Here is a 19156-nt window from a genome sequence, read left to right as displayed (position 1 = left end):
ACTAGTACTATAAACCATACATTATAGTCGGGGGCCTGGCACAGACATTGCACTGGGGCCCATCAGCTTCAACTTACGCCACTGGGTTTCGCGTGGTAAACAAAGGACCTTCTATAGGAACCCCTTGTTTTCTACTATAATATACGACAATAGGACTAAACTTGGTAATGACTAGAGACTATTACACAGTAATTTCACAGTTTGCATCCGATTTGTAGCCATCCGACATATTCCTCCCCTTAGCAGGAATAATAATCCAGTCCCCGGCAGATAGCGGAGGATGTACATATGAAGCTCAGAGTCCAATCATTATGAGAGCGTCTCCTCCGGGAGCCGCCATGTACAGCTAATGATCCACACCAGGCTTCCCTCCGCCGGCTACAATCAATCCCTGCCCCCGCTTACAAGTGACTTCTCGTTTGATAAAATTTATAACGGAGATGATCTGGAATTCCAGAAAACCTTGTGCGTGAAGAGGCACCTAATCTATACCCAGTTAATGGACGTTCAGAAATCAAGCAGGCAGAACTATCGATCTCTCAAAGAGCCGAAAACTCGCCCTCTAGGATAGATAACAAGACGTAATAAACTATGTGCCCCCCTGCCGTCTGCCAGAGATGGGAGAAATAACAAGATCAGTTCATTATACCTGTCCTGTGTATATCTGTATCTGTATATCTGTATCTGATATCTGTATCTGCCATGTAGCAGAGCTGGGTCTGTCATGTGGCACACGGCAGTACAACCTCTGCTTTTTCATAGGACGAGAAAGTTTTATAAATTCTTATACAAATATAAATCTCTGATGTACTGCTCCTTCATCCACTAACATGAAGCCAGGTGGGTGCAGGTAGGTGCTGGAATTGTGCTATAATTAGAGATGAGCGAGCACTAAAATGCTCGGGTACTCGTTATTCGAGACAAACTTTTCCCGATGCTCGAGTGCTCGTCTCGAATAACGAGCCCCATTGAAGTCAATGGGAGACTCGAGCATTTTTCAAGGGGACCAAGGCTCTGCACAGGGAAGCTTGGCCAAACACCTGGGAACCTCAGAAAAGGATGGAAACACCACGGAAATGGACAGGAAACAGCAGGGGCAGCATGCATGGATGCCTCTGAGGCTGCATAATCGCACCATTATGCCAAAATTATGGGCAACAGCATGGCCATGACAGAGTGACAGAATGAAGCTAGATAGCATCTAAAACATCCAATAATTGACCCTGACACTATAGGGGACGGCATGCAGAGGCAGCGGCAGCAGCGGCAGGCTAGAGAGTGGCATGGCGACATACCCTAAATGGACTCAGGCTTCAAACCAATGGGTGGCAGAGAGGAACCAAAGGAGGTGAGCAAGAAGCGCTCAAATTATTTCCTCTGTGAACAAAAGGTTGACGGTATATTTAGTCGATAACACAGCAAGGTGGCGACATAGTGACCAAGTTCGATAACGTATCTGGTGAAACACCCGAAAAATGAGCCTGACACAGCTCGTTTGATAAGGGGACGACATTTGGAGGCAGCCATGGAGAGGACTTCCATTATTAAGAGCGACAGTATGGGGCATCCATATTGCGCTTCTATGATTGCAACTGCAGGTCTCCAGCATGGCGGCGACAGACGCGCCGAGTTCCACTATGTATCTGGTGAAACACCTGAAAATTCTGCCTGACACAGCTCGTTTGATAAGGGGACCATGTATGGAGGCAGTGAACTAGTAGTAGATTAAAGGTGCTGCAGTTAAAACTATGTTAGTTGGATCTTGGCATGGAGCTGGCGCTCCGCTGCCAGGCGAGCTTTCGCCAATCCAAGCCCCTGTCTCTAGGCTACTCCCCAAACAGCACTTCTAAGAACCTTTTGTATAAGATCAAGTGTAGTAGCGTTCTTATAATTTTGGGATATGGCGGGTGAGGAGAATGTAAACAGATGCGCAAGAAGCGCTGAAATAATATCGGTAAATGGTAAAAGTTTGGCAGTATATTTTGTGGATTACACAGCAGAGTGGCGACAAAGTTAACAAGTTTGATGTGGAATGCCCTGTAATAGCTCTTGGGCGGTGTGCCTTTTATCGCCTAGGCTCAGCAGTTTGAGCACCACCTGCTGTCGCTTAGCGACGGCACTGCTGCTGTGCCTAGAGCTACCGACTGATGGCGCCATGGCCACGGATGGTAATTCGGAGGAGGAGGAGGTGGAGGAGGGGTGGGAGGAGGAGGAGGTATAGTAGGCCTTTGAGACCTGGACCGAGGTAGGCCCCGCAATCCTCGGCGTCGGCAGTATATGACCAGCCCCAGGGTCAGACTCGGTCCCAGCCTCCACCAAGTTAAGTGTAGTAGCGTTCTTATAAGTTTGGGATATGGCGGGTGAGGGGAATGTAAACAGATGCGCAAAAAGCGCTCAAATAATATCGGTAAATGGTAAAAGTTTGGCAGTATATTTTGTGGATTACACAGCAGGGTGGCGACAAAGTTAACAAGTTTGATGTGGAATGCCCTGTAATAGCTCTTGGGCGGTGTATGCCTTTTATCGCCTAGGCTCAGCAGTTTGAGCACCGCCTGCTGTCGCTTAGCGACGGCACTGCTGCTGTGCCTAGAGCTACCGACTGATGGCGCCATGCCCACGGATGGTAATTCGGAGGAGGAGGAGGTGGAGGAGGGGTGGGAGGAGGAGGAGGTATAGTAGGCCTTTGAGACCTGGACCGAGGTAGGCCCCGCAATCCTCGGCGTCGGCAGTATATGACCAGCCCCAGGGTCAGACTCGGTCCCAGCCTCCACCAAGTTAAGTGTAGTAGCGTTCTTATAAGTTTGGGATATGGCGGGTGAGGGGAATGTAAACAGATGCGCAAAAAGCGCTCAAATAATATCGGTAAATGGTAAAAGTTTGGCAGTGTATTTTGTGGATTACACAGCAGGGTGGCGACAAAGTTAACAAGTTTGATGTGGAATGCCCTGTAATAGCTCTTGGGCGGTGTATGCCTTTTATCGCCTAGGCTCAGCAGTTTGAGCACCGCCTGCTGTCGCTTAGCGACGGCACTGCTGCTGTGCCTAGAGCTACCGACTGATGGCGCCATGCCCACGGATGGTAATTCGGAGGAGGAGGAGGTGGAGGAGGGGTGGGAGGAGGAGGAGGTATAGTAGGCCTTTGAGACCTGGACCGAGGTAGGCCCCGCAATCCTCGGCATCGGCAGTATATGACCAGCCCCAGGGTCAGACTCGGTCCCAGCCTCCACCAAGTTAAGTGTAGTAGCGTTCTTATAAGTTTGGGATATGGCGGGTGAGGGGAATGTAAACAGATGCGCAAGAAGCGCTGAAATAATATCGGTTAATCATAAAAGTTTGCCAGTATATTTTGTGGATAACACAGCAGGGTGGCAACAAAGTTAACAACTTTGATGTGGAATCCATGAAAACAACCCAAATTTCTGCCTGACACACCTCGTTTGATAAGGGGACGATGTATGGAGGCAGCTATATGGACGACTTTTGGAGGTAGCAATGGAGACAACGTGTGGAGGCTGCTATGGAGACAATTTAATTTGGATAGTGCCTGTATGTGGCAGTCCAAAAAAGTTTTCAAACCAGAGGAGCAGGTAGGTGGCCCTCCAGCAAAATGAAATAGATGGAGTGCCTGTATGTGGCAGTCCAAAAAAGTTTTCAAACCAGAGGAGCAGATAGGTGGCCCTCCAGAAAAATTGAATAGATTGAGTGCCTGTATGTGGCACTCCCAAAAATTGTTTAAAACAGAGGACCGGGTAGGTGGCCCTCCAGAAAAATTAAATGCATAGAGTACTATAGCTAGAGCCAGTGGGCCCTGTCAAAAAATAGCCAGTTTCCTCTGCTTTAGTGTACAAAGAGGAGGAGAAGGAGGAAAATGAGGAGGAGGAGTGCATAAATTATTCAGGTTGAGCTTCCTTCACCTGGTGGAGATTGGAAATTATGAGAAATCCAGGCTTTATTCATCTTAATAAGCGTCAGCCTGTCAGCGCTGTCAGTCGACAGGCGTGTACGCTTATCGGTGATGATGCCACCAGCTGCACTGAAAACCCGCTCGGACAACACGCTAGCGGCAGGGCAGGCAAGAACCTCCAAGGCGTACAGCGCCAGTTCGTGCCACATGTCCAGCTTTGAAACCCAGTAGTTGTAGGGAGCTGTGTGATCATTTAGGACGATGGTATGGTCAGCTACGTACTCCCTCACCATCTTTCTGTAAAGATCAGCCCTACTCTGCTGAGACTGGGGACAGGTGACAGTGTCTTGCTGGGGTGACATAAAGCTGGCAAAAGCCTTGTAAAGCGTACCCTTGCCAGTGCTGGACAAGCTGCCTGCTCGCCTACTCTCCCTCGCTACTTGTCCCGCTGAACTACGCACTCTGCCGCTAGCGCTGTCAGAAGGGAAATACTGTTTCAGCTTGTGCACCAGGGCCTGCTGGAATTCATGCATTCTCACACTCCTTTCCTCTCCAGGGATGAGAGTGGAAAGATTTTGCTTGTACCGTGGGTCCAGGAGAGTGAATACCCAGTAATCGGTGCTGGAATAAATTCTTTGAACGCGAGGGTCACGGGATAGGCAGCCTAGCATGAAATCTGCCATATGCGCCAGAGTACCAACGCGTAAGAATTCACTCCCCTCACTGGCCTGACTGTCCATTTCCTCCTCCTCCAACTCCTCTTCTTCTGCCCATACACGCTGAACAGTGAAGGACTGAACAATGGTCCCCTCTTGTGTCTCGCCAACATTCTCCTCCTCTTCCTCCTCATCCTCCTCCACCTCCTCCGATATGCGCTGAGAAACAGACCTGAGGGTGCTTTGGCTATCAACAAGGGAATCTTCTTCCCCCGTCTCTTGTGACGAGCGCAAAGCTTCTGACTTCATGCTGATCAGAGAGTTTTTCAACAGGCCAAGCAGCGGGATAGTGAGGCTGATGATGGCGGCATCGCCACTGACCATCTGTGTTGACTCCTCGAAGTTACTCAGCACCTGACAGATATCAGACATCCACGTCCACTCCTCATTGTAGACTTAAGGAAGCTGACTGACCTGACTACCAGTTCTGGTGGAAGTTGACATCTGGCAGTCTACAATCGCTCTGCGCTGCTGGTAAACTCTGGATAACATGGTTAATGTTGAATTCCACCTCGTGGGCACGTCGCACAACAGTCGGTGAGCGGGCAGTTGGAGGCGGCGCTGCGCTGCCCTGAGAGTGGCAGCATCTGTGCTGGACTTCCTGAAATGCGCACAGATGCGGCGCACCTTCGTGAGCAAATCAGACAGATTGGGGTATGTCTTGAGGAAACGCTGAACTATCAGATTTAACACATGGGCCAGGCATGGCACATGTGTCAGTCTGCCGAGTTGCAGAGCCGCCACCAGGTTACGGCCGTTGTCACACACAACCATGCCTGGCTTCAGGTTCAGCGGTGCCAGCCACAGATCAGTCTGCGTCGTGATGCCCTGTAATAGTTCTTGGGCGGTGTGCCTTTTATCGCCTAGGCTCAGCAGTTTGAGCACCGCCTGCTGTCGCTTAGCGACGGCACTGCTGCTGTGCCTAGAGCTAGCGACTGATGGCGCCATGCCCACGGATGGTAGTTCGGAGGAGGAGGTGGAGGAGGGGTGGGAGGAGGAGGAGGCATAGTAGGCCTGAAACACCTGGACCGAGGTAGGCCCCGCAATCCTCGGCGTCTGCAGTATATGACCAGCCGCAGGGTCAGACTCGGTCCCAGCCTCCACCAAGTTAACCCAATGTGCCGTCAGCGATATATAGTGGCCCTGCCCGGCAGCACTCGTCCACGTGTCCGTGGTCAGGTGGACCTTGTCAGAAACGGCGTTGGTCAGGGCACGGATGATGTTGTCTGACACGTGCTGGTGCAGGGCTGGGACGGCACATCGGGAAAAGTAGTGGCGGCTGGGGACCGAATACCTAGGGGCGGCCGCCGCCATGAGGTTGCTAAAGGCCTCGGTCTCTACCAGCCTATAGGGCAGCATCTCCAGGCTAAGCAATCTGGAGATGTGGACATTGAGGGCTTGGGCGTGCGGGTGGGTTGCACTATATTTCCTTTTCCGCTCCAGCGTCTGGGGTATGGAGAGCTGAACGCTGGTGGATGCTGTGGAGGATCGTGGAGGCGACGATGAGGTTTTTGGGCCAGGGTCCTGGGCAGGGGGCTGACTATCAGCTGACACAGGGGAAGGAGCAGTGGTGTGCACGGCCGGAGGTGAACGGGCTTGGTGCCACTGAGTGGGGTGTTTAGCATTCATATGCCTGCGCATACTGGTGGTAGTTAAGCTAGTAGTGGTGGAACCCCTGCTGATCCTGGTTTGGCAAAGGTTGCACACCACAGTCCGTCGGTCATCCGGTGTTTCTTTAAAGAACCTCCAGACTTCTGAAAATCTAGCCCTCGCCGCGGGAGCTCTCGCCACGGGAGCTTCACTACGTGACACATTTGGCGCTGATGCACTAGCTCTGGCCCTGCCTCTCCGTCTGGCCCCACCACTGCCTCTTCCAACCTGTTCTGGTCGAGGACTCTCCTCCGTCTCAGAAGCACTGTGTTCACCCGGCCTCTCAACCCAGCTTGGGTCTGTCACCTCATCATCCTCCGATCCCTCAGTCTGCTCCCCCCTCGGACTTCCTGCCCTGACAACAACTTCACCACTGTCTGACAACCGTGTCTCCTCATCGTCCGACACCTCTTTACACACTTCTTCCACTACGTCAAGAAGGTCATCATCACCCACAGACTGCGACTGGTGGAAAACCTGGGCATCGGAAAATTGCTCAGCAGCAACCGGACAAGTGGTTTGTGACTGTGGGAAGGGTCCAGAAAACAGTTCCTCAGAGTATTCCGGTTCAAATGCCAAATTTTCCTGGGAGGGGGCAGACTGGGGGGGGAGGAGGCTGAGGTGCAGGAGCTGGAGGAGTGGCGATTTCGGTGACATGGGTGGACTGCGTGGAAGACTGACTGGTGGACAAATTGCTCGAAGCATTGTCGGCAATCCACGACATCACCTGTTCGCACTGTTCTGGCCTCAACAGTGCTTTACCACGAGTCCCAGTAACTTCAGACATGAACCTAGGGAGTGTAGCTCTGCGGCGTTCCCCTGCTCCCTCATCAGCAGGTGGTGTCTCACCCCGACCAGGACCACGGCCTCTGACCCCTGCAGTAGTTGGACGCCCACGTCCCCGCCCTCGTCCTCTACCCCTAGCCCTCGGGTTAAACATTTTGAAAATGAAAGTTATAATTTTATTTTTTTTTTACTTTTTTTTTGTGTTTTTTTTTGTGTTTTTTAGTTTTTAAAACCAAACGATGCTATCCTGTTGCTATGGCTATTTTCTAGCCAAGTATGAAAGCACACTGCTATGCCAGATGAGATGACGCTGAGTTATGAAAAAATAAACATAAAATAAAAAGTAAATGGCAGACTGTGCCTAATTGAAATCCAACCCCTAATAAATTGTCCCACTTCGGTCTTTGCGATGGATATGTGCGTCACTAAGCGCAAAACACAGCGGTCGCAAGTCTCACTACAAATTGCTCACAATTGGCTAGTAGATGCACTGCAGCAAGTACAGCCACCAGCAGATCAACCAGAAATCAAATATATAACGCTACTGTAGGCGTAAGTAAGCTGTTTGGATTCTCCTATGGCTATTTTCTAGCCAAGTATGAAAGCACACTACTATGCCAGATGAGATGACACTGAGTTATGAAAAAATAAAAGGAAAATAAAAAGAAACTGGTAGACTGTGCCTAATTTCAATCAAACCCCTAATAAATTGTCCCACTTTGGTGTTTGCGATGGATATGTGCGTCACTAAGAGCTAAACACAACGGTAGCAAGTCCCCCTGCAAATTCCTCACAATATGGTACTAGCTGCAAATAAAAAAAAAAATGTATAACGTTATTGTAGCCCTAAGAAGGGCTGTTGGGTTCTTTGAGAATCACTCCTGCCTAACAGTAAGCTAATAGAACACCCTAACGCTTTCCCTGACCAGCAGCAGCTCTCTCCCTAGCGGCATCCAGACACAGAATGATCCGAGCAGCGCAGGCAGGGACTAGTCTATCCCAGGGTCACCTGATCTGGCCAGCCAACCACTGCTATCGACGTGTAAGGGTACCACGTCATGCTGGGTGGAGTGCAGAGTCTCCTGGCTTGTGATTGGCTCTATTTCTGGCCGCCAAAAAGCAAAACGGCGGGAGATGCCATTTTCTCGAGCGGGCGAAGTATTCGTCCGAGCAACGAGCAGTTTCGAGTACGCTAATGCTCGAACGAGCATCAAGCTCGGACGAGTATGTTCGCTCATCTCTAGCTATAATGTAATGGGATGTAAGTTTGTGGTGCAAGGGATTCATGATTTGGTGCACAAACAATTAGGTATAGAACTGTCTCCCCATTCATGAAGGTGAAATAGACCTCCCTAGAATAACCAAAATTGCGCCACGAAAAAAGAAGTGTCGGATTCACAAGCGGCGGCACAATTTTGCAGCCAAAAAAAAGAACAAGTTGTGAGTGTTAGAAAAGCACCAATATTGTGGCGTCAACACTTCATAAATAAGGCACAAGAGGCGCAGCAAGGGAAAAGTTTTCTATTTGAAAGGCGATAATAAATGCCCCCCAGTGAGTCCAAATGCCTTCTGCCCAATCATAAATAAAATCAGTGAGTCAAGTATTACCGACCTATATATATATCAAGACTGTGAGTTTTCTATTCCTTACCCAGTCATAAAGGAAGCCTGTGAGTTTTCTATTCCTTACCCAGTCATAGAGCAAGCCTGTGAGTCTTCTGTTCCTTACCCAGTCATAGAGCAAGCCTGTGAGTCTTCTGTTCCTTACCCAGTCATAGAGCAAGCCTGTGAGTCTTCTGTTCCTTACCCAGTCATAGAGCAAGCCTGTGAGTTTTCTATTCCTTACCCAGTCATAGAGCAAGCCTGTGAGTTTTCTATTCCTTACCCAGTCATAAAGCAAGCCTGTGAGTTTTCTATTCCTTACCTAGACATAGAGCAAGCCTGTGAGTCTTCTGTTCCTTACCCAGTCATAGAGCAAGCCTGTGAGTCTTCTGTTCCTTACCTAGACATAGAGCAAGCCTGTGAGTCTTCTGTTCCTTACCCAGTCATAGAGCAAGCCTGTGAGTCTTCTGTTCCTTACCTAGACATAGAGCAAGCCTGTGAGTCTTCTGTTCCTTACTCAGTCATAGAGCAAGCGTGTGAGTTTTCTATTCCTTACCTAGACATAGAGCAAGCCTGTGAGTCTTCTGTTCCTTACCTAGACATAGAGCAAGCCTGTGAGTCTTCTGTTCCTTACCTAGACATAGAGCAAGCCTGTGGGTCTTCTGTTCCTTACCCAGTCATAGAGAAAACTGTTGAGTCTCGCATTCTCTGTTATGGAAATAGGCTTCAACTCCCTTGTGCCCAGTAATAGGAAAGGCTTTTGAGTCTTGCAACCCCCACCCCATGCACATAAAAATATTTAAAGTCCTGCTACCTAACACACTAAGATATACATTAATCCTGCAAGTCCTGCATTCACTACCCAGATATAGATAAAGCATGTGAGTCTTGCATTCCCTACTCTGATATTGGTCAAGTCTATGAGTCCTGCATTTTCCAGGCAGATATAAGTCAAGCCTGTGAGTCCTACATTACCCACCCACTCATAGAGAAAGCCTGTGAGTCCTACATTCCCCACCCACTCATAGAGAAAGCCTGTGAGTCCTGCATTACCCAACCACTCATAGAGAAAGCCTGTGAGTCCTACATTCCCCACCCACTCATAGAGAAAGCCTGTGAGTCCTTCTTTCTCCACCCACTCATAGAGAAAGCCTGTGAGTCCTGCTTCCGCCACCCACTCATAGAGAAAGCCTGTGAGTCCTGCTTCCTCCACCCACTCATAGAGAAATCCTGTGAGTCCTACATTCCCCCACCCGCCCATAGAGAAAGCCTGTGAGTCCTACATTCCCCCACCCACTCATAGAGAAAGCCTGTGAGTCCTACATTCCCCACCCACTCATAGAGAAAGCCTGTGAGTCCTACATTCCCCACCCACTCATAGGGAAAGCCAGTGAGTCCTTCTTTCTCCACCCACTCATAGAGAAAGCCTTTGAGTCCTGCTTCCCCCACCCACTCATAGAGAAAGCCTGTGAGTCCTGCTTCCTCCACCCACTCATAAAGAAAGCCTGTGAGTCCTGCTTCCCCCACCCACTCATAGAGAAAGCCTGTGAGTCCTGCATTACCCACCCACTCATAAAGAAAGCCTGTGAGTCCTTCTTCCTCCACCCACTCATAGAGAAAGCCTGTGAGTCCTTCCTCCTTCACCCACTCATAGAGAAAGCCTGTGAGTCCTGCATTACCCACCCACTCATAGAGAAAGCCTGTGTGTCCTTCTTCCTCCACCCACTCATAGAGAAAGCCTGTGAGTCCTGCTCCCCCCACCACTCATAGAGAAAGCCTGTGAGTCATGCTTCTCCCACCCGCCCATAGAGAAATCCTGTGAGTCCTGCTCCCCCACCCGCTCAGAGAGAAAGCCTGTGAGTCATGCTTCTCCCACCCGCTCATAGAGAAAGCCTGTGAGTCCTGCATTGTGTAGTTTAGCACTGGACACAGAACATGCTGACTCACCAATGAGGTTCCGGGTCAGTTATGTCTCTTTTTATCTATTTATGATCCATTTGACTTCTCTTCATTGAAGGAACAAGAGGAACAAAACATATGTTTTACACTTACTTTTAGTTTGGCCTCATAAAGATCTTCTATTGCTCTGTTACGGCTTTATACTGTCACGACGCCCTGAGGACCTCAGTGTGGGGCCCCTGATCTTCAGGGGGCCCTAAGCAATTGCATGGGTGGCTCTACGTGACAAATTGCTGCCAGGAAACTGATAAAATAGTTTTTAAAAAATTTGCCTTAATAAATTCATAATGAATAAAATGCAATATAAATCAGATTGATGATTGCGCTAATTATTTCCCAGCCAGAAGGTGATTTATACAATGTTATTGTCTCGTGAGTTTCTATTGAATACATCAAAAAGCCATCGCTAAATGTGACCTCCCCTCAGGCGGCAGCGCCAGCTCCCGGGGCAGCAAAATGGACGGTGTTAAAGTTCAGATGTCACTGAATTTCATTTCACGGCCGAGGAGACGCCGGGAAAAATCAATAGTGTCATTTCTTCATCCAATCTCGCTTTGAATGTGATGTTACTAAAAATAGAGGAAATAAATACTGGAAAATCACAAGATCTATAAATATCCTGAAAATATGGGATAACATCACACTGGGGCCGGAAGCCGGGACATTCATCTGCTGCAGTTACATTCATTTCTGTATCCATATATCTGGCCACAGCCGCCAGGTCATGACCCCTAGGACTTTTCACCAATTTTATTTTGCAAAGGTGATTGGTTTGTTCCAGATTGCTCTGATTTGGGATGTTAATTTAATTTTGGGGTCTGGTTTTAGAAGGGAATTAATTTAGAGATCTGGTTGTAAGAATAGTATGGTCTGGTTTTGAATTCATTTTAGAATCTGGTTTGGACTTTTGGCTGTTTTAGGGTCTGGTTTGGGGTCTGAATTCATTTTAGGAGTCTGGTCTTGAGTCAGCTATTAAATTTCCTATTAGGTGGCTTAGGTAATGAATTAAAGGGAACCTGTCATCAGAAATTGACCAAATAAGTCAGGTGCCAAGCACCTGACAGTCATTTCTGATCATGTTTCTCTCATGACCCAGGGTGGTGGTGTCATTCAGAAAATCGACTTTGACGTTGAGATGTAAATTGGTTGTATAAAGTCAAGGAGGTGGAGTTTTAACACTGAAGTCAAGCTCTCTCTTCCTCAGAAAGTCCCCTTTCACTATAATTGATGGTCCTACATCCAGAGACATGCATGATGTCAGTCGCAGAGGAGGATGCATTCACAACTCCCCACCTTGACTTCAGTGTTAAACTCTCCTCCTCCATGACTTTATACAAACAATTTACATCTCATGTCAAAGTTGAGTTTCTGGATGATGCCATCACATTGGGACATGAAAGAAATAAAAACTAGAAGGTGTTATGCTGCCTGACAATATTCTAGTTGTGGTGTATTAGACCAATTGCTGATGACAGGTTCCTTTTAAAGGGAACCTGTCACAAGGTTTTACCCCACTGAACTACAAGTCCCCCTCAAGTAGGGGATGAAATGTCCTTTCTAGAATTTAATCTTTTAAATGAAATCTCAGCCTTTTCACCCTCAAAGGCAAAATTTGAGGAGGCTAGTAGTCTAGTGAGGTAAAACCTGGTGACCGTTTCCCATTGAAAATTCTGTTTAATATTTGGCTCATAGGACTACACTTTAAACCACACCCACGTTTTCAGGAAAGCCGGCCCATGAGTATGTCACACCTTTTTTTGCACAAGTTGAACCAATTTCTAAACAGAAATTCGGTAGGTTTTTCTTACTATCTCCATTGCAGTATATGTATATTATAACAAAGATGGACAACCCCTTTAAGACATTATATGGTCATTGTGGGCCTCCTTTCTTTTTTTTACTTTGGAGCTCATTTAACACAATTTATATAATCATTGTGTGGTACTATTCCTGTATATCGAGTATGGTGCTATACATGCAGGCAATTTATGACAGCATACTTATGCACCCTGTATGGCACTGTATATATAGGTGCTGTATGGCAGTATACCCATGGAGCCTCCATCACCATATTCTTTTGATCCTATATAGCACTATTCATATGTCTATATAGGAATGGTAGTGCAGGCGGTCCCCTACTTAAGGACACCCGACTTACAGACAACCCATAGTTACAGACGGACCCCTCTGTTCACTCTGACCTCTGGTGAAGTTCTCTGGATGATGCAATGCTCAGCTGTAAGGTGTCTGTAATGAAGCTTTATTGATAATCCTTGGTCCAATTACAGCAAAAATTTTGAAACCCCAATTGTCACTGGAACAAAAGAAAAAAAATTGTCTAGAACTTCAATTATAAAATATGCAGTTTCGACTTACATACAAATTCAACTTAAGAACAAACCTCCGGACCCTATCTTGTATGTAACCCGGGGACTGCCTGTATTCATATGGAGTCTTTAACTACTCATTAAGTTTACTACTCTATGGCACAAATACTATAGTCCTTGTATGACAATATTCATACAGCTAGGTGCGGCAATATGACTATAGGCTACTGTATGATAGCATATGGACTCCCATCATAGTATTAATGTAATCAATCCTGTATGGTACTGTTTAAATGGACTCCCTCGACCCCCTCCTTAACCTTTCACAGGTCCCTGTTACCATCTTCCTAAAAGAGTGTATCCCAGTATAAACCATTACACTAGATTCAAAAAGTGATAATTTTTTTTCCCCAAAAAAGTTGTGACCTTGTTGCTTTGCAATGACCTCGGGGTTACTTAAAATTCACAGATGAAGCTGAGGCTCTTACACCTCTGTACACATTAGGACAGTATGACTATTCTTGAGAGTGAGACTGCTCCCATGACTATTCACAGGTGGCGCCCCCTACATCTGAATGCCACTTTTCACTATACGCCCTAAAGGTGATGCCACACATGGCATTTTTGGTCCGTTTTTAAGCATGCGTTTTCAGTCTCTTTAAAAAAAGGCAATAGTTTTGACCGTTTTCCATCCGTTTAGCTGGAAGATTCAAAGCAGCCAAACGCATGTTAAACGGTCAAAAAAACGGATGCGTTTTTAAACCGACTGAAAATGCATGCTCAAAAAACGGACCAAAAATGCCACGTGTGGCATCACCCTAAGGCCCATTTTAGATAGTTACATCATAAGAAAGTTACTATCCTGCAAAACACATATATGCTGGATTAAGGTCTAGAAATTTGATGACTGGTCCCCATTAATGGCCCATATTTACATCCAAAAATAGTGGAACTGAGTCAAATAACAAGTTCATTTTTGTTTTAATGGTCTTGGACTGTGGACGGAGGAGTCAATACACCCAGTAAAACAAAGTCACCAAATCAGAAGTATATTTATAGGTAAACGCCAATTTTAGTAGGGTTCAACCCTACAAGCTCTGGTGGGATACTCTTCACTCCGATGATGATGGATATGACATGATGGATACTATGAAGATGAGAGGCTTCAGAAATAACCAATCGAAAATGGATCTATCCAGTCCAAAATTCCCCCCGATCCGACAATAATGCCAAGCAGAGGTCTTCATTTAGAGTAGAAACAAGTCTTTGTGGCCAGGAACCAATGAAGTGATGCAGAGAAAATCAACTTTATATGGATATGCAAATCCGTATGGAAGTGCACTGGGGGAGGAGCATAATTAACCGCTTCAGCTCATCTTCCGGAATCATCACCTCTTAAAGGAACACTCCAGTCACAGCTGATTCATTGAATTATATCTTATCCAGGGGATGAAAGGAGGAGTTCAGGGTCAAGCAAGGTTCAAGGAGAAATGCTCCTCCCATCAGGCCCTGCACCATAGATAAATTCGACTAATTAGCTTTAACTGGAGTGTTCCTTTAAGCCATAATTAACATTTTCAGCCTCTGCCTAAGTTATGTTATTGGCTAATATAGCCAATGTGGCCACACCCCCGTTGCATTTACAAGCTAATTTGCATATGGATACAATTAATCCAATTATTCCTACATAATGTAGCCATAAGGGTAGGTTTCTGTTCCTATTATTGTTTTGGGGGGCAGTTCTGGATATGGGACACTAAAAGACTAACCACTAATAAAAAATACCAAGAACTCAACCGTTTTAGTATAATTTTTTCGAAATTCATATATTAATACCAAAAATTCATTTACAATCCATCATTTTTCGTCACACAATCACAATGACATAAAATCTGCAATAAAATCAGGACAATATAGAACATCTATCTAGATATCGGTTTCGCGGAGGCCGCAGCAGTCCGTGAGGTCGTACATTTGATACTCGAGTTCGGTGAAGTCGTTGGACACGGCCATGGATATGGACTCCACCTCGCTCTTGTAGGCTGCCGACATGTTACTCTTAGTCGAGCTGTTCCTTATTTTATTAGAAAGGTTGTTCATTTTTTCCTTCAGTTGCGAAGATGAGTTCCTAAAAGGAGAGATAAGTTTCCACCCGTTAAAATCCACGCTCTTCCTCTTGGTGGCGATTCCCGGATTCCCAGGATTAAAAATAAATGAGGAATTTACGGAGGAGAAGTCCGTCGGTGGCTCTGCCTCTGAGCCCCTCCTGGAACTGTTCATGGAAGTTCTCCATTGATGGTCGTAAACCCTCCATAGAGGGCGCCGTTTCCTCCTGCAGCGGCACCGCAGCAGTCTGATGAAGGCCCTTTTGAATTCCTTGCTGGAACACGGGTATATAATAGGGTTGACGCAACTGTTAAAGTATCCCAACCAGAAGATGAACTTAAAGACAGCGTCAGAAGGTCTTAAAGAAGGAAAAAATGACCCTAAAAAGAGAGAAAAAGAAAAAAATTAGTACAATGTTTCGGCTATATAACTTTAAGAAGTTGCACAGGATAAGAAGTACATGGCTGATTTTGACCAACAACAGAGCTACCTCCATACCAAGATTTTTTAAACCAATCGAGCGGAATAGTGAGTGCAGCTCTGGGGTATAATACAGGATGTAACTCAGGATCAGTACAGGATAAGAAATGTCATGTATGTACAGTGACTGCACCAGCAGCAGAATAGTGAGTGCAGCTCTGGGGTATAATACGGGATGTAACTCAGGATCAGTACAGGATAAGTAATGTCATGTATGTACACAGTGACTGCACCAGCAGCAGAATAGTGAGTGCAGCTCTGGAGTATAATACAGGATGTAACTCAGGATCAGTACAGGATAAGTAATGTCATGTATGTACACAGTGACTGCACCAGCAGCAGAATAGTGAGTGCAGCTCTGGGGTATAATACACAATGTAACTCAGGATCAGTACAGGATAAGTAATGTCATGTATGTACACAGTGACTGTACCAGCAGCAGAATAGTGAGTGCAGCTCTGGGGTATAATACAGGATGTAACTCAGGATCAGAACAGGATAAGTAATGTCATGTATGTACACAGTGACTGCACCAGCAGCAGAATAGTTCGTGCTGGATCATTCTGCTGTGAACTGCTGACGGGTGTGGTTGTGTTCAGCTGAGCTCCTGCACCACCTGGAGCAAACCCAATCCACCCAGGCCTGCTCTCTCCTCCCCAGGGAGGGAGTGGGTTCTGTGGGATGAATCCTGCAGGAAAGTCCCAGGCTCCTGTCTCCCGGACCAGGCCGGCGGGGGGCAGGAGAATCCAGTTACCGGCCAAAACTGATGGCGTGAGAAGATCTGCCCGGAGCCAAGGACGCAGCGATGTGACCTCGGCTGCCACCCCCAAGACCCAGGGAAGCCGCAAGGTCTCCGGAACACAGAATATTAAGGCAAGTAACATCAGCCTGAGTGCTCCTCCTGGAAAGCTGAGTGACTGTGCGGGAAAGCTGGGTGGTTCAGCTGGAAAGCTGGGTGCTCACGGAGGTGTGCAAAAAGCATGGGGTGATCTTAAGGCCCGGGAGTCTGCTTCCATCTATGGCTCCCGGATTGCTGAGCACCTCCGTGAGTACGAGGAAGCTGGAAAAGCGCTGAGGAGGCTCCAGGAGGAGATAAGGGAGACCGTGGCCCTAGCGGGGGTGGCTACACAGAGAAAGAAAAAGTCTGATCTTCTTAACACCATAGACAGACTAAAAGCCGAGGTCACCGCTCTGGAAGAAAAGCGTCATCTAATCCGTGAGCACAGCGGTCCGTTTCGTGAGAAATTAGAAAACGACGCCCGGTTTGATGATATGCGCCAGGAGAAGCTGAGAAAACTGAAGGGGCTTCAGGTCCAGGCGGATGATGGCGATGATGAGGAGGATGAGGAAGACCTGCCGTGTCCGTCTGGTGGCCTGCACCAACACCAGCAGGCCTCGCACGACAGGCTGCCTGCAGAGCAAGCGCCATTACCATCAGGCTGCGGCTCTGCCAACCTGGAGGAGGAAAGTGATGACAGCGGCCAGGGAGGGGCGCTAATGGCTCAGATCCGTCAGCTTGAGTCCCCAGTTCACCTCCAGAACTTCTCCTTTGGCGAAGATTTGCCGGATGACGACCAAAAGAGGAAGAAGACGAGACCCAAGAAGACCAAGGCGTCTCAGGAGGTGAATCTGGTGTTTCGTCCCCTCCCTGTTTCCTCCGGGCAGGCAGCAGTGTCAGCCTGTCGTGTAGGCCCCGTTACCCAGCCCAGCACGAATCCTGCAGTGGACTCGGTGCCAGGGTGCGGGGAGAGTGCAAAGCCACGTTCCATCATGGCGCAGAGCACCAGCCTTGTTTGCAGTAGCAAGGATGGTGCAGGGAAGGCATCGGCCGAAAGGCCGGACAGTGAGGGCGATCCAGCAGGTCCTGGTACTGTGCGCTGCCCCCCAGTGGGAGGGGGGGGTGGCCCAGTGCCAGGGGCAGTGGCGGTGGCTCCTGTGGCCCCTAGCGCTGTTGCTTGCTCCGGTGAGCAGCGGCAGCGTGATGGGGCTGCTGGGGCTTGTAGTGCGGCGCCTCCCAAACATCCCGTGCAGCCTGCAGAGAAAGTCGCAGGAAAAGTGTTATTCTGTATTGGTGCATCAAACTCTGAAGACATGAAAGGGGCAAAAAAACTGTCTGGAGTCTGTAAGGACAAGAGGCCTCTACCACCAATCGAGCAGCGATGCTCAAACATCATAAAAACTGCTGGACAACAAGGGGTTAATGCCAATGAGGCAGAGGGCACAAGTAAGATCGGGGTTGGAGCTGCCTCTTCTCAGGCTGAATCAGCTATGGAGGTGGCTCTACCCCCAGTGCCCAGTGACGCCGAGGCAACCCCAGGTCCTCCTGGCCCAGCTGGTGTGAGTGATGCAAGGAAGCGAGGCAGTACTCTACATAGTGTGGTGAATATGGGGGTGGTGAATGGTGCTGAGGGGGGTGATCCTGGTAAGAGTGCTGGACCATCTGCACCCCCAGTGGTGGCCGCTCCCATAAGGAGCTATGCGAGTGTCACCGCTGGGGCAAGTGGGGTTAACTCCTTGTCTCCTGGCTCTGGGAACAGCGTTTTGCAAAGGCGTCTTCTGGAGGCTCTCAGGAGAGGGGAAAAGTCAATCACTGTAGAGGGGAGAGAGGTTGATCTGTCCTTCTGGACAGACAGGCATGGCCTGGCAGCCTTCCAAGAGAAAAGGGGGGGGGAGACTGTATGGTCTTTACCCACAACCGGGCCCGGAGCTTCCCGTAGGAATGTGGTTCGTCTTCGCTGGAGGGGCAGTGACGCATGCCCACCCAGGTCAAGGGTGGTGGAGCTCCTCCTGAAGATGAACTTCAGGGCTAGTGACATCTTTGCCCTGATACATCCTTATGGTACTCCGGAGTTCGATGTCAGCTTTGTTCGGCCGGAGGGCTTAGAGCTCTTCTGGTCGAATTATGAGCTGGCAAAGAACGAGCCCGCATGGCGAGACTTTGCTGTGCAAGCAGTGTCTCGCCAAAACACAGTCAAGAAGGTGACCGTTTTGACCCGTAATGAGTCACTTTCTTGCATGGACATCATGACTTGGCTCAGTCGTTATGGTGAGGTTGTACAGGTACCGCAGAAAAACCGTGATGAATTTGGCATTTGGTCTGGAGCCTGGACCTTCATGATGAAGTTGAAGTGTTCAGGCGGCACAGTCGCCCACATTCCCTCTTCAGCCTTTCTTGGGCGGGACAGAATCCTGATTTTCTACCAGGGGCAGCCGAAGGTCTGTCACAGGTGCGGTGACCCCACCCACTTTAGCGCCAGCTGCCAAGTGCAGAAGTGCGCTTTGTGTGGTGGGCTAGGTCATCTCGCTGCATCCTGTAAGGACATTAGGTGTAACCTGTGTGGTGAGCTCGGTCACCCTTTCAGCCGTTGTCCTCGCTCCTTTGCCAATGCGGTTGTGACCCCAGTGGAGGAGAGCCATGAGGTTGCTTCTGCTGGGGAAGGTACCAGCAGAGGTGGAGGAGCTGAGGGGCCTGTGAAGAAAAGCAAGAATAAGTCGCCTTCTCAGTTGAGGCGGCTTGAAGCCAGACAAAAAGGGAGAGAACTGGGGAAGCCTCAGGTTGCTGGGGTGACCCTTGGTCCTTCCTCAGAGGCTGGTCTTGCTACTGAGGCCCTGAGGGATGATGAGTTG

At 48.4% G+C, this 19156-nt stretch overlaps 1 protein-coding gene across 1 annotated transcript in view; it reads right to left on the bottom strand.

The window, feature by feature from the left end:
* Positions 1-13905: 13905 nt before the first annotated feature.
* Positions 13906-19156, bottom strand: part of ADRA1D (adrenoceptor alpha 1D) — a 110941-nt gene continuing 105690 nt past the window's right edge. Inside the window, exon 2 of the mRNA XM_072126315.1 lies at positions 13906-15429. Coding sequence (XP_071982416.1) covers positions 14870-15429 — 560 coding nt within the window. The 3' untranslated portion in view covers positions 13906-14869. The remainder of the gene's footprint in view (positions 15430-19156) is intronic.

Source organism: Engystomops pustulosus, chromosome 1, assembly GCF_040894005.1.
Source record: "Engystomops pustulosus chromosome 1, aEngPut4.maternal, whole genome shotgun sequence".
NCBI classification, from domain to species: domain Eukaryota; kingdom Metazoa; phylum Chordata; class Amphibia; order Anura; family Leptodactylidae; genus Engystomops; species Engystomops pustulosus.
Note: the sequence above shows the minus strand (reverse complement) of the source record. Positions and strands in the feature narration are given on the sequence as shown.